The sequence below is a fragment of the Myotis daubentonii genome, chromosome 1 (genome assembly GCF_963259705.1).
Source record: "Myotis daubentonii chromosome 1, mMyoDau2.1, whole genome shotgun sequence".
NCBI classification, from domain to species: domain Eukaryota; kingdom Metazoa; phylum Chordata; class Mammalia; order Chiroptera; family Vespertilionidae; genus Myotis; species Myotis daubentonii.
Genome location: NC_081840.1, coordinates 118,262,495 through 118,278,403, shown reverse-complemented (window position 1 = coordinate 118,278,403; position 15,909 = coordinate 118,262,495). Strand labels below are relative to the sequence as shown.

General features: G+C 36.4%; 1 protein-coding gene across 1 annotated transcript in view; it reads right to left on the bottom strand.

Moving 5' to 3' along the window:
• The window catches only part of MDGA2 (MAM domain containing glycosylphosphatidylinositol anchor 2), a 951,352-nt gene that overhangs the window by 47,888 nt on the left and 887,555 nt on the right, over positions 1 to 15,909 (bottom strand). The window contains 3 exon segments of the mRNA XM_059659042.1: positions 1,778 to 1,936; positions 2,403 to 2,558; positions 15,043 to 15,063. Coding sequence (XP_059515025.1) covers positions 1,778 to 1,936; positions 2,403 to 2,558; positions 15,043 to 15,063 — 336 coding nt within the window.

Below are 15,909 nucleotides of genomic sequence, written 5' to 3'. Positions count from 1 at the left end.
GTACAAGGTTAATTGCGAAAATTAAGAGAAATACTTCATGACATGTTAGGAATAGTGTCTTACTCCATGTTAATAATGAGCTATTACTTTATTATTGCTGTTGTTGCTATTTGAGATTCAAAGTAATGTAAGATTGTCTACTATGTGATAAATGGTTTTATATATGTTGTCTATTTGACTTGAACAACAAATTTCTAAAATAGGAATTAGTATTCCTTTTTTTACAAATGAGGAGACTAAGATCCAGACATGTTCAATAATGTCTGTAAATGTGTACAGTGACTGAGTGCTACAGGAGCTTCCAGCCCAGGTTTCCTGGCTTCATGTGGAGGGTACTTTTTACTGCACAGGAGCTTCCCTTCCAGGTGTCACCTAGTGCTCCACTCTGAGGAATACCGGCTTGTAGTGCTGGCTGTGAGTTTGAATCCCTATTGCTTACAATTCATACAAACTCTCTGAGGCTCAGTTTTCTCCACTGTAAAAGATGGGCAGTGATGCTAATTTTATAAAAGTATGAAGAGGATTATTTCATTTAGTACAGTAGGTGGTATATACCATGTGCATTATTTTATAAAAGATACATATTTATTATTAGTTTTATTAATTTACATTGATACAATTCCATGCTATCCTAACTTCTCACACTTTACACCCTGGTTTCCATGCCTTAATCTTCCCTGTGCTCATCTCTGTCTTTTGAAAATGTGCCCATCCTTCGTAGAGAAATGTTTTCCTTTGTTCCAAAGCATTGACTTATTCTTTAACTAGATGCAGATCCCTACTCCCTTGTCCCAGTTCTGTGGGACTTGATATACTAAACCATTGAGAATTTTCCTTAGTAAGTGTGCATATCTTGTATATATTACATGACATCTCCAGGAAGAATCTGGAACGGTATCTGTAATTACACAGCAATATTTTTGCTGCAAAGTGTACAAATGTTCACACTCATTAGGATAAATAAAGACTATGTAAACAGGCTCATATCGGTCCAGGTCATATTCTAACACATGTATAATAGTAGGCTAGCATGCACTGCCAAATAATTACATTAAAACATTTCAAGTTTTCTATTTTAAGAGTGCACATAAATTATTATAGACTTGTATAACTTCCTTGGTTCCCCTCCCTGGATTTGTAGGTTCTTTCTCAAATTTCTGTGGTTTCTATCTAGCACAATCGTGTATTTACTCATGTTATCCTCCATGACTGTGCAGGGTCTATAAGAGCAGAGGGTGTACTAGTATCTTCATCTTTGTATGCTCTTCGGGACTGAGGATGTTCTGAACTCCCACTAGGTGTGTTAGGTATACTTTATAAACAAGAAAAAAAATCACAACAATATTCTGAATGTGTAGTTGGTGCTAAAAGTACTATCTTCCAAATATGACAATACTTTTTTTCATGATCATTAATACACATTGAGTGATAATTCAAGTAATTTTTTTTTTTAAAAAGCAGTCTAAATTGTACTGGTATTAAATTCCACAAGATGATCTCATAAAGAATTTAACCTATTGATGGTCTGCTTGAATTAGGATCCCAGAAAAGGTAGGCAATGGTCCAAAATTTCAAATTCTAATCTAAATTTGGGAAATTAGGACAGAATGGGGGAACATTTTTAGCATCTTATTTTGCAATTTATAAGTAAGTTATATAAAAGTCAATGATGGCATTTTTTTTGGCTAAAATTGTTTAATGCTGTGCATTTATAAACATTTTTCTTCTTAGTGATGATATACTTTAGAAGAAGAAACAGTAATTCATGCCACCTCACCTATATGCTGTCCATACATGTGATAAAAGAAGCTGAAACAATACGCAGTGTTTGTGGGCCCATAAGGGTTTTTGGGAGCGATGCTGAAGACAGGGCTGAGAAGTCGAGCCTTTTCACCTTCCAATCTTGGTCGCGATGTCTCAATGTACATATAAAAACCTTTAAAAAGACAAAATTAAATGTTTAAACATATTGTTATTAGGTAACACGAAATTTGAAATTGTTGATAAGTGTTAGGATTTTTATACAAGTACAGATTGATAAAAGGATTGGCATCTCATTTATGAAATATGTAAATGTATGATAGTATATAAAGAATAAAGGATTTACACACTTAAAAACACTTTACAATGTATAAAAATTTAAGACAAAATTAGAATTTTACACTTAATTTCTAAACAATATCCTAGTCTGTCAACTATATGTGTCTGAATTCTGAGAGAAAATTAATGTCTACAAACCTTGGAAATACCTGAATTATTGATACTGTGCAAAAATTTTTAATATTTTATTTCACAATCTTAAAGTCTATAGCTAAGTGTTCTCTTGCCTTTCATATTAATGGCATTTCTAACATCCCAATGTTGGGGTATGTTTGTTATTAACACATTTCATACGCTCATACCTTCTTTGGAGCCACTACGATCAGCGTTAGGTCCTGTATTTGGAGTATATTTTGTATTTCTTGTTGCAGTACTTTGCTTTGTCCAGTCAAAATTATCTGTATCATCTTGTGTGAACAAACAAATGTTACCATCTTCAAATCCACAATGAAATTCTCCTGTTAACAAATTTTAATTAAAGTGATTATTATTAATTAAATTAATACAAACATTGCAATATTATTATAGGAGAAATTTAAATCATTATACAGCAATAAAATAATGCAAAATTGCAGTAATGAAATCAGAGCCATAAGACCCATAATTGTGTACAAGATGACAACTAGACATAAAATGATTTTATTTTAATGAAAAAGAAAAATAATATATGAATCAGTCTCTTGTTTAATAATTTAAACCAAAAACATTTTCTTCTGAAATATTCAGATAACTAAAAGGCTATAATTCACCCTTGATTTATGGCTAAAGAGTTTCCCCAACTTTGTTTTTCAGTATAGGAACAATTCAAGCTAAACTGTCAATTAGAAAATCATTTTTTAAATTTACCTGGAAGCATGTTAAAGCTGTATACATTGAGATTATAACACTGTGTCTGGAGATGCTTTCATATATATCCATTTACACAAATGGAAGTTTACTTATGGGAAGCTAATGACAAATTCTTTTAAATGGTAGTTATGTTTCATACTTTATATGAATATGGGTTTGCCAGATGCTTGAAATTCACTAGAAATGATGTAATGGAAAGACTTGATGAAGGCCAGTGTGAGGACTGAGATATTTTGTATGCCTACTGCACGCTGACTTTAGACCCAAGTTCAGAAAGAGCTTTCTTCAACTGCCCTGAAATGAGGGTAGTAGTAACAATTCTAGGTATCACGAGGGTTACTTACTGAGATGAACCCTGTTTGATATATAGGAGTAAATAAAGAAGATGATGTCCACTATACACAGAATTAAAATTATCCTTAATTTAGAAAAATTTAATGAAATTTATATTATTTCATTCAAACTCAACACAACTCTATGAAATCACAATAAAATAACACCATTTTTTGAAGCTCACAGAAAGGAAACCTTGGCCTAGTTCAACGAGTAAAAAATAAAGTCGAAACAGTACAGATTCCTTGGAATTCATAGAGATATAACATCTAAAGAACAGGAGATTCCTGTTTGTTTTGTTCCCTCCTCTCTACCATGGGGTAGACTTATCAGATATTGTTGGGAGTGGAACCCTAGCAGTTGGGATCATGCCCCTGAATTAATCTTTATGTTTCTTTATACTAACAATGAACTATATGAAAGGGATTTAAGAAAAATTAATATTATTAAAATATTCATAATACCCAAAGTGATCTATAGTTACAATGCAGTCCCTACAAAAATAGCAATAGCTTTTTTTAAATATAGAAATACAAAAATTTTTTTCTACTGGTGAGCTTCATGTGAAACCACACATGAGATCCCAAGCTGCCAATACAATTATGGACAAGAATAAAACTGGAGGCATTTTAAAATATAAAGTTACAGTAATCAAAAGAGTATGGTACTTGCACACTATTGGTGGGGAAGTAAATTGATGCATCATAGGAAATAATATGGAGGTCCCCCCCAAATTAAATATAGATAGCATATGATCCAATAATCTGTCGTATGAGTATACACTCAAAGGAAATTAAATCAGTACCTAAAAGAGATATGCATTCCATGCTCATTACAATATTATTCATAGTAGCCACGTTACAGAAACAGCTTAAGTGTCCATTGATAAATGAAAAGATAAAAAAATTGTGGCAGATATATTCCATGGGGTATTTTTAAGCCTAAAAAAAAAAAAGGCTATCCCACCATATAATAATAAAAGGGTAATATGCTAATTAGACTGGATGTCCTTCCGGACGTCGTTCTGGATGAAGCTGAGGCAGAGGGAAGCCCAGGTCTCAGGTGCCAGCCAGTGGCTGGAGGTCCCGAGTGCCAGAGGGAAGCCGTGCATCAGGCCTCTAGTTTGCAATAAAATGGATGAAACTGGAGGACAGTAGGTGAAAAAGCCAGACACAGAAAGAAAAAAAAAGCATAATACCATTTACATGTAGAATCTAATAAAAGTCAAATACATAGAAGCAAAGAGTAGAATGAAGGTTGTCAGGGGTCAGAGGAGATGGAAATGGAGAGATGTTGGACAAAGGGTAGTAACTTTCAGTTCTGCAGGATACGTTCTGGAGATCTGCTGTACAACATTGTGCCTGTAGCTAACAGTGCTGCATCGTACACATAAGCTTTGTGAAGAAGGTAGATATCATGTTAACTGTTCTTATCATAATAAAATGAGGACACAATTGACATTTACAAATAAAAGCAAAAGTGAGGGCTTTCCCTTTGAATTTAAGAAATATTTTTTGTTTTGTTTTTGTTTTCAGAATCAAGAATCACTGAATCTCTTTGTGTTTAATTATATTCTATATTCTGATTAAGAAGATTCGCAGGGACTATAAGCATTTTGGAGATTCAAACTCAGCATTTCTGGATAAACAATATGCCGCATAAAATATTTACTAACACATATTTGTGCCGCGAATCTTACACTAAACAAGATATGACTCCCTGATGCTACCAGTTGAAGATCTAATGTTGATGACAAAACTTATATTCATGGGTAGGTATCTTTTAGGTAAAATATGAAATTTTTTAGTTGCTATTTTGGAGTCATAATAAGGAAAATGTTTAAATTTAAATGTGTTTATATCCTTAATTACAAATTATATACACAAACAAAATGTCCTAAAACAAAGGTAAAGATTGAAGATTTCAGCTTATAGATCTTCCGTCAAAACTTTCTTTTTGGGTATTATAAAAGATTATGTGTAATGATTTTTAATCGAATCATTTTAAGATATATTTTGTGTAATTTATTTAGCCTTGTTTAAAAGTATGTTTGCCTTTAAAAACAAAAAAAATGGAGTATTTAAGTCTCTCATAGAAAGATTAAGCTACAACACAGCTTATGACAATTTAAGACTTGCCTATAATTTTATATCTGCCTAAACTTTCATAATTAGGGCTATTTTACATATGATCTAAGTTGTTTACAATAAATTTGAGGGAAACATAAAAAACAATAATTTACATTGAACAAAAATATATAAGTAATCTCAATAGTTCATTGCTTCTGTGGATATATATCTTTATAGTGAAAAACCTATTGCTACAGAGATTTTTTGAAAAGTTTGTAGGTAAAATGAAAAAAACAAAACAAAAAAACCCCCACACTATATAGAACCATTATAATTTTGTGATTATCCTGTTAATTTATATGAGGTAATTATAGGTGTCTGCAAAAAGTCTATTCATAAAAATATTCATTGAAATAAGGAATATCTTCATAGATAATGAAAATTCACTCATCTATAAAATCTTTTCAAAAGTCAATGTCATTAAAATATTAAAATATTTCAAAAAATAGAAAAGTAATAAAGTCCATGATTTTTACAAAATGTGGAATTGAAGATTGACTTTGTTTTGAATTGTTCACTAGTTTTCTAATTACAACATGATTTTGGCAGGTCTTCAGGGACTACATGGACATAAATAAATATATTTAAAACTAGTGGCCCGGTGCACAAAATTCGTGCATGGGGGAGGGGGTGTTCCTCAGCCCGGCCTGCACCCTCTCCAATCTGGGACCCCTCAAAGGATGTCCTACTGCCGGTTTACAGGGATTGGGCCTAAACCGGCAGTTGGACATCCCTCTCACAATCTGGGACTGCTGGCTCTTAACCGCTCACTTGCCTGCCTGCTTGCCTGATTGCCCCTAACCACTATGCATGCCAGCCTGCTCGCCCCCAACTGCCTCCTGCTGCCAGACCGCTTGCCCAAAAATGCCCCTGCTGCCAGCCTGATCACCCCCAGCTTCCCCCCCTGCTGGCCTGCTCACCCCACCTTCCCTCCTCACTGGCCTGCTTGCCCCCAACTGCCCCCCTGCTGGCCTGCTCACTCCAAACTTCCCCCACATTGTCCAGATCACCTCAAACTGACCCCCACTGATGGCCTGCTTGCCCCCAAGTGGCCCCCCTGCTAGTTTGCTTACCCCCAATGGCCCCGCCCCCCCACCAACCTGATCACAACTGCCCTCCCCTCTTGGCCACTAACTGCCTCTACCTCGTCCCCGCCACCATGGCTTTGTTCAGAAGAACGTACAGAAGGTCTCCTGGAAGGTCTCCCAGTCTAATTAGCATATTACCCTTTTATTAATATAGACTAGAGGCCCGGTGCACGAATTCGTGCACAGGTGGGGTCCCTCTGCCTGGCTGGTGATCGGGGCCATCTTGCCCAGTCCCAATCAGGGTCAACTGGGGCCACCAGCCAGGGGGAGAGACCGTGGGAGGTTGGCCAGCCAGCTGGTGGGAGGGACCACAGGAGGTTGACCAGCACAGGAGGTTGGCTGTGGGAGCCCACTGACCAACAGGGGTCAGCTCCTGTGTTGAGTGTCTTCATCCTGGTGGTTAATGCACATAATAGTGACCAGTCAACCAATTGTTTGGTTGACCAGTCATAACGGTCGCTTAGGCTTATATATATATAGATAGAGGCCTGGTGCACAGGTGGGGGCCAGCTGGTTTGCCCTAAAGGGTGTCCCAGATCAGGATGGGGTTCACTTGGGGCATGGGGTGGCCTGGGTGAGGGGGCCTGTGGTGGTTTGCAGGCTGGCCACACTCCCATGGGTTGAGGGTCCCTGCTGGAGGGGGCATGTCAAGCCTGGGTGAGGGGCTGAGGGCTGTTTTCAAGCTGGGCACACCCCCTTCAGGGTGGGGGGTCCCCGCTGGGGTGCCTGGCCAGCCTTGATGAGGGGCTGAGGGCTTTTTTCAGTCTGGCCAAGACCCCCAGTGGGGAACCTCACCCCATGAGGGTGTGGCCAGCCTGGGTGAGTGGCTGAGGGCTGTTTGCAGGCTGGCCACAATCCCCTCAGGGTGGGCGTCCCCGCTGGGGTGCCTGACCAGCCTGGGTGAGGGGCTGAGGGCTGTTTGCCAGCTGGCCACAGCCCTGGGCAACCCAGGCTCCCAGACCCTCCTTGAGTAGAGGTCACATCGGCTGGAAGCAGGTATCTGGGGTTTACTTATCATCTATAATTGAAACTTTGTTGCCTTGAGCGGAGCCCACAGCCAGCAAAGGCAGGCGGGAAGCTTGGCTTGCTCCATTGCCAGCGGCAACCCAAGCCTCCTGTTTGCTCAGCTCTGTGGCCACCGCCATCTTGGTTGTTTTTATTTGCATACTCTCTCCTGATTGGCTTGTGAGTGTGGCTTATGGGTGTGTCTTGTGGGTGTAACAGAGGTATGGTCAATTTGCATGTTTCTCTTTTATTAGGTAAGATGTTCTCCATTACCTGGTATCCAAAATTTTACTTCCCTGAATCATTTTCAATACGGTGAAGAATGAAAACTCAGGAATGAGTAGCATGATGCCCAACAGTCTTCTAGTCCAATGGCCCTTTTCCCCCACCTACCCTCTCTTTTACTCTTTATTTTATTTTTCAGCTTTACTGAGGTATAATTGACAAAAATTGTACATATTTAAGGTGTATAACTTGATTTTGGATATGAATATACATTTTGAAATGATCACCACTATTAAGTGAATTAATATATCCATCACTTCACATACCACAGTATCACAGTTATCATAATCTTTTTTTTTCTTTTGTGGTGAGAATGCTTAAGATCTACCCTATTGGCAAACTGCAATGATACAATACAGTATTGTTAAATATAGTCACCATGCTGTACATTAACTCTACAGAACTGACTCATTTTGCATAACTGAAAGTGCATACCCTTGATCAATATCTTCCTATTCCCCTTCCCTCTTCTTGGCAACAACCATTCTGCTTTCTGAATCTGATTTTGAATATTTTAGACTCTACATATAAGTGATATCATGCAGTATTTGTCCTTCTCTGTCTGGTGTATTTCAATTAGCATAAGGAGCCAGGTTTATCCATGTAGTTTCAAATGACAGAATGACTTTATTTTTTAAGTTGAATAGTGTTCTCTTGTATGCATATACTGCATTCGCTTTATCCATCTATCTTTACATGGATATTTAGATAGTTTAATGTCTTGGCTATTTTGAATATTGCTGCAATACAGTTGGAATAATAGGTACCTCTTAAAGATTGAGATTTCATTTCCTTTGTATTTATAACAAGAAGTAGGATTATTGGATCATATGTTTGTTTGTTTTTTAATATCTGGAGTCATCTCCATACTGTTTTCTCTAATGGCTGTTAAAATTACATTGCTGCCAACTGTGCACAATGCTTAATTGAAGAGACTATCCTTTCTCCATTGTGTGTTCTTGGTACCCTCATCAGAAATCAGTTGACCATAAATTTATGGATTTATTTCTGGGATCTCTATTCTGTTCCATTGGTCTAAATACCATTTTTTATGCCAGTACCATGCTCCTTGGATTACTATGGCTTTGTAATATATTTTAAAATCAGAATGTGTGATGCCTCCAACTTTGTTCTTGTTGCTCAAGATTGCATTGACAATTTAGGATCTCTTGTGGTTCCATATGTATTTTAGGTTTGTATTACTATTTCTACAAAGAATGCCATTGATTTTTTTTATAGGAATAGAATTGAATCCATAGATAATTTTGATTAATGTGAATATTTTAACAATATTAATTATCCCATTCTATGAACACAGGATGTCTTTCCATTTAGTTGTGTTTTTTGTTTCCTTCAACAAGTTTTTGATTTCTTTGGCTAAGTTTATTACTAAGTATTTTATTCTTTTTTTTAGTATTTTATTCTTTTTTGTTGTTAATGTGAATGGGATTTTCTTAATTTCATTTTCAGATAGTTCATTATTAATGTATAGAAAGCCACTGTTTATTGTATGTTGATTTTGTTTTACTAAATTTGTTCATCAGTAGTAACTTTGGACTAATATCATAGGTAATGAAAGTAAATCCTCTTTTTAGTTTTAAGTGGTTTCTGAGAGATAGGCAGATTTTCAATTATATTATCTATAATAATTTATAATAATAAAAGCATAATATGCTAATCAGACCAGACAGCTGAACGACCTTCCAGACGTCCTTCTGGACGACCTTTCAGACGAAGCCAGGGCTGCGAGGGCTGAGCCCCTTGCATGAATTTTGTGCATCAGGCCTCTAGTATAAATATATTTTTACACAGATTTTTATATTACAAATATATTTATATATACACTTATATTATTATATTATGCACATATGTTGCATATACATACATATTATCTTGTACTCATGATCTAATGTACAGCAAAAGTGTTTAAAAGATAATCTCAAATTTTAAAATTTCAACAATTTTACAGACTGCAGAACCTAAATCAAACCAAATACACTTTTCAAAAAATTAAAAACCTCTTTACAATAGAAAATTGCAACTCCATACTTGAAAGGCCCAAGAACTCATTTCACTTTGATTTCATATACTTTTTGGTTGCCACAGTCTAGCCACAGGCTAAAGTTCGGGTTTGGTCTGAAGGCACCCTTCCTGGCAAAATGAGCAGTGTGTTAGAAGGGCCAGGGAGCACTGCTGGTATGTATTGGAACCTGTAGAACATGGTTCTCTTGACCATTAATCTCTTTCCTGTCAGTTAACATTTTCAATCAAAAAATTATAAGAAATAGAAGGCCCTTGTCTTTTAAATTTAACAAATGCATTTTTTTAGGTCTAATAAAGAACCAGACAGTGACAAATCGTTATGAAATTATATATTTTGGTAATGGGTATTTTGGATAAATTCACTTAAGTATTATGTAAGTTGATAAAATACAAAAGAACATTTAGGATTAGTATGATTTGTTGCCAATATATAAAGCCTTATATCACATTTATTATCATTTAAACATAACACATTAATTATTGTCCTATAATTAATTTTTACTATTAAGAAGATGTTTCAGCCATACTATAATTTATAATTTAGCCAACATATATTCTAAATATTTTAAAATTTTATTATCAAGACAATAATCAGTTTTGAAAGAAATATTGCTAAATGATATTATAAGAATTCATTAAAAATAACTATTAAGAACATATAAGATTTAGCAGCATTTTCTTCATTTTCAGAAACAGAAGTACTTAATTTTTTAAATTTTATTTTTCTTATTTAGATGTTTTCCTGAACTATTTAATTTTCACTTTCTCTTCAACTTCATTAACAATATAATTACTGGAAGGTGTGTTTTAATTAAATGTGGAGGATAAACAATAAGTATATTTTAACTAACTAAAATATTGTAGTAAAATTAAAGTAACAGAAAACAAGCTTGCTAGGAACGTGGTGCAAGGATATTTAACTACAAAGGAGCAGAGGGAAATTTTAGGGGTGATGAAACTTTGTGGTGCTGATTACATGACTATGCATTGGTCAACAGTTCTTAAATGTCTTTAATAGGATGGCTTTTACCATATGTAAATCAGACCTTGAAAATAAATGACAAAAATTAAAAATATTACAGCATTTACAAATAAGATCTTAGGCAAAAGTAATGTAACTCAGGGAAATAAAAATTAACTTTCCATAGCAAAAATCTAAAACAAAACATTACTTTCTTTTGCATGTTGGCCTATTTACTTCTCTTATCGAATAATGTCTGGCTTGATTATGAACCTGAATCTATAAATGGCTTTGTTTGGTAAAACATTTTTATTATATGTATTTAGGACCTGAAGGCAATACCAAGGTTAAATAAATCAATTAATGAGAAAAAATGTAACTTGTCAACAACATAAAAATAATTATTCTTGATAACTTACAGGAATCATTGTGTAATGTTTAGTAAAAATCTTTATTTTAAACAACTCTCAGCTTCCATCATGTTGACTATTCATTAAAAACCAAAAGGTACACAGCTAATGGAAAGCTTTGCTATAGAAGGTTATGCTGGAAATTGTTTTAAAAATAAAAAATCCAATCTTTGACTACATGTAAAATGCTTGCTGAGGAAAATATATTGGTAACTATGACCTAACAGTTCCGAGCTTCTTAAAGAAGCATTCACAAACAGGTGTGTGTGTGTGTGTGTGTGTGTGGGTGGGTGTGGGTGTGTATGTGCATACATATACAAGGTGGGGTAAAAGTAGGTTTACATTTGTTTGTATGGAAAATAATACAATAATTTATTAATAATAATACAAGAATAAACTGTTTCCCATAGTCACAACTACAAACCTACTTTTGCCCCACTCTGTACTTTTTATACACATACTAAAATGTATGTACATATTTTCTCTATAAGAATTCTGTTTTAAAATTAATTTTATTATTAAAAACTTAATATTTTTGTAACTACTTTGAATGGAAACTCATGTCTACTGCTCACACAAGAGTAAATTGATGTCATAAAGTTACTAACTAGGAAATTAGTATATATTTCTTAGTGAAATGACAGTCAAAATATTTTCTACGACTAGGATAAAATTAGTAAAAATTTGATGAGAAAAAAAAAAGAAGGAGAAGCTTTCAAATTCTAAATTGTCTCTCATTAAGACACACTTCTGGCTTTTGTAACTTTTGAGCAGCATACTCCAGACATACTGAGCTTTTACTCAGTTATTATCTGCATGTGACTTTCTTTTCAATGACAGGTATGCCTTTCTTAAGCAACCTCTATTCAACTCTCAGGCTCCAGCACAAATATCATCTCTTCTGTAAAATTTTCTCCTTTGCCAAGTGATTAATAATACTTGTATTGAGATAGTCTGTGAGCAAACACTCCATCTACTAGTTATTTACATATATCTATTGCTTAGTAGATAGAAGCTGTTTAAAAATTTTTACTTGAGTTGAAATACTTGTAAAATTTATCCTGTATCTAGTTTTAATTTTCCCATGACAACTCTTTTTAAACATTTCTACTTAGTGTGCAGTCAGAGAACTTACTTTGAAAGGAATTATAATCAATACAGTAATTAACTAGCAATAGTACCATGGGGAGAAGCCAGAGAGATTCTTATTTATACAACTAGAGGCCCGGTGCACAAAAATTTGTGCACTCGGGGGGAGGGGGGTCCCTCAGCCCGGCCTGTGCCCTCTCGCAGTCTGGGACCCCTAGGGAGATAACGACCTGCTGGCTTAGGCCTGCTCCTGGGTGGCAGAGGGCAGGCCCAATCCCTAGGTGCAACCCCTGGTGGGGCTCAGAGCAGGGCCGATTGGGGAGTTGGGGCACTGCCCCGTCATACACAGAGCAGGGCAGATTGGGAGGTTGTGATGCCACCCTCAGTCACACTCAGGGTAGGGCCAATTGGGGGGTTGGGGCACCGACCCCTGTCACACTCAAGGCAGGGTTGATGGGGAGGTTTTGGAGCCACCCCCTGTCACGCACAGAGCAGGGCCAATCAGGGGGTTGAGGCGCTGCCCCCGTCACCCACAGAGCAGGGCCGATCAGGGGGTTGGGGCACCACCACTCTCCCACTCAGGGCAGGGCTGATGGGGAGGTTATGGCTCTACCCCATCACACACAGAGCAGGGCCCGTGGGGGGGTGGTGGTTGGGGAGCTCCCCCCTATCAGGCACAGAGCAGGGCTGCTCAGGGGGTTGGGGCCCCGCCCCCTGTCACACACAGAGCCACAGGGCGATCAGGGGGTTTGGGTGCTGCCCCCTGTCACGCTGATCCCGGTGCCAGGAGGCATATTACCCTTTTACTATATAGGGTAGAGGCCTGGTGCATGGGTGGGGCCGGCTGGTTTGCCCTGAAGGGTGTCCTGGATCAGAGTGGGGGTCCCCACTGGGGTGCCTGGCCAGTCTGGGTGAGGGGCTGAGGGCTGTTTTCAGGTTGGGAGTGACTGAAGTTCCCAACCGCTCCTTTTTTTCTTTTTTATTCTGGGCCAGCTTTACCTTGAGGCTTGGCTCCAGCTCTTAGGCCTCCATGGCTGAAAGTAGGTTTCTGGCCTTTGCTTACAATGTTGCGAATCTGCTGGCTGAAGTCCGGCGGTATTTATTACAATTTTTCTTAAAGTGCCCGCTCAGAGGCCTGCAGCGGCAGGCAGGGAACGTTGGTTTCCTCCAACGATCCTCCATCACTGAGGCAAGCAAGCCTCATGTTAGTTTCAAGCTGCCTGGCTGCCGGCCGCCATCTTGGCTGACAGTTAATTTGCATATCTCGCTGATTAGGTAATGAAAAGGGTAGCGGTTGTACGCCAATTACCATGTTTCTCTTTTATTAGTGTAGATTAATTCATCCTGAAACTGTCATTCATTTGTTCTCTTAACAAATGATCATTTGGACAAATATCAGGTGCTATGATAGACACATAGATAGTAAGATATAAGGAGAAATTAGAAAGCAGATGTCGTTTTTAAATATTTTGTAATTTACTGGAGGATTAGCTCATCACACAGATGAAGATAAATTATTATGGGTAATCAAAAAGATGAAATGCTTAGTGAAGCAAGATGCATTTGTACTAAACTATATAATAAAAGTGAACATCAAAGGGTTGATAATAGTACTCACATCAAGGGGTCATTTGTGATGATTAAATAAACTTTTATATATGAAATAAATATTTAAACAATAGAAATCTATATAATATTCAATATTAAAATTTGAATATGGAAAAATGGAGTCAGAGAGAATCTTTAGTGGAAAATATAGCAAGAACAGAGATTCCATAGTTTTGTCTTTGTTATATAGGAAGTGAAAGACCATTGCAGAAAAGGAACTACAGTAAAATGAGAATAAAGACTTGGACATTTTCTTCCGTAAGTATAGGAAATGGAGAATTTTGGATGGATGGGAGTAAGAGTGCAAAAGGGCTCTTCATTCTTTTATTAGCCAAGAACAATATATTCTAACACACAAAATCAATTCTTAATTTTAATGTGAAATATTATTAAAACAATGGTGACCAGATTATCTCTTTTCCATATAAGATTGGTATACAGAGTAGTGATCCATTAAAAATCTTTATTTTTTACCCCCAATCCTCACCAAAGGATATGTTTTTTATTGAATTTGGAGAGAAGAGGAAGGGGTAGAGAGAAAGAGAAAAACATTGATTTGAGAGAGAAACATTGATCAGTTGCCTCCAGTCAGCACCCTGACTAGGGATCAAACCTGCAACTTAGGTATGTGCTCTGACTGGGAATTGAACCCACAATGTTTTGGTGTATAGGATGGGATGATGCTCTAACCAACTGAGCCAATCAGCCAGGGCTCCATGAAAAATCTTGTTTAAACCATTCAAATACCAATTTTCTAAGTAACAATAGTCTTTATGAGTGGAATGTAAAAATAAAAAATGAGAATTAAAGAAAAATAATAGCAATAAAAATGATATGTAATGCCACAATAGAAAAAAATAATTCTACAGTTACACAAATAACAAATATTAAGCAAGTTGGAGTAAATGACTTCATATTTAGAAAAAAATTATTAAAATCAATATTAATATTAAATAATTTGTCTTTATACCCATATCCTTTGAAACTTAAAATTTACACTTAAAGCTGGTTTTATTGATTCTTAGCCAGGATATTTTAAACCTAATAAGAACAGTTGCTAAATAGTATTCGTATGTCTATGCATTTTCTATTTTTCCTAATTATAAAATACAATGTAATTCTTAAAGTAAAAATATACTTACTCAAATGAGGATTAACAGGAGCTACAAAAAAGCAAAAAATAATGTTAGAATGGTTTGAATGTCTTTTAGCAATAAAAGTCTAATCTGTGTCTCATAGTTCTTTACCACAGCTTAATGATCTTCCCCACTGTGACCATGGAGAATTATATTTGCAATCCATTTTGTTCAAGGGGATTGACTAGACCCTACTTTGGAGCTCAGCAATAACAGCCTGAAAGTATCCAAAGATCAATGTTTAATAGCATGTGGAATTTGTCATCTTCCAAAAAATGGAGTTGCTGACCTTTTATATCTTAACCAGTTCTAAGCAAAATGCAGAAATATAAACTGAGGCTGACAATAGGACAATATATAATCTAGATGTTTTAATAATGAAAGCAATTATCCAACAGAGAGTATACCTTAGGTTTTTTTGGCTGCTGTTTACTTCTGGTGAAAATAAAATGGTATATATGAAAGTAAAGCAATCTTCATATCACATTATGTATGTGTCCTAAAACAAATTGCCACTTCAGTGCTGCTTTGTTTAATTACATTCACACAGAGGTGTGCACACACAAATAGTTTTCAAATGTTAAGCAACACATTTGAATTTTTGTGCACCAGAAGAAATATTTATCTCAAAAAGGCTAATTGTGTTTGCAAAAAAGTAACAATTGATTTTTTAAAAGACTGTATTTTTATTGCTTTTTTAAACAGAGGAAGGGAGAGGGAGAGAGAGAGAGGAACATCAATCGGCTGCTTCCTGCACACCCTCTACCCTGGATGGAGCCCACAGTCTAAGCATGTGCCCTGACAGGTCATTGAGCCAGCAATCTTTTGATGCACTCAATCAACTGAGCCACACCTACCAAAGCACCAATTGCT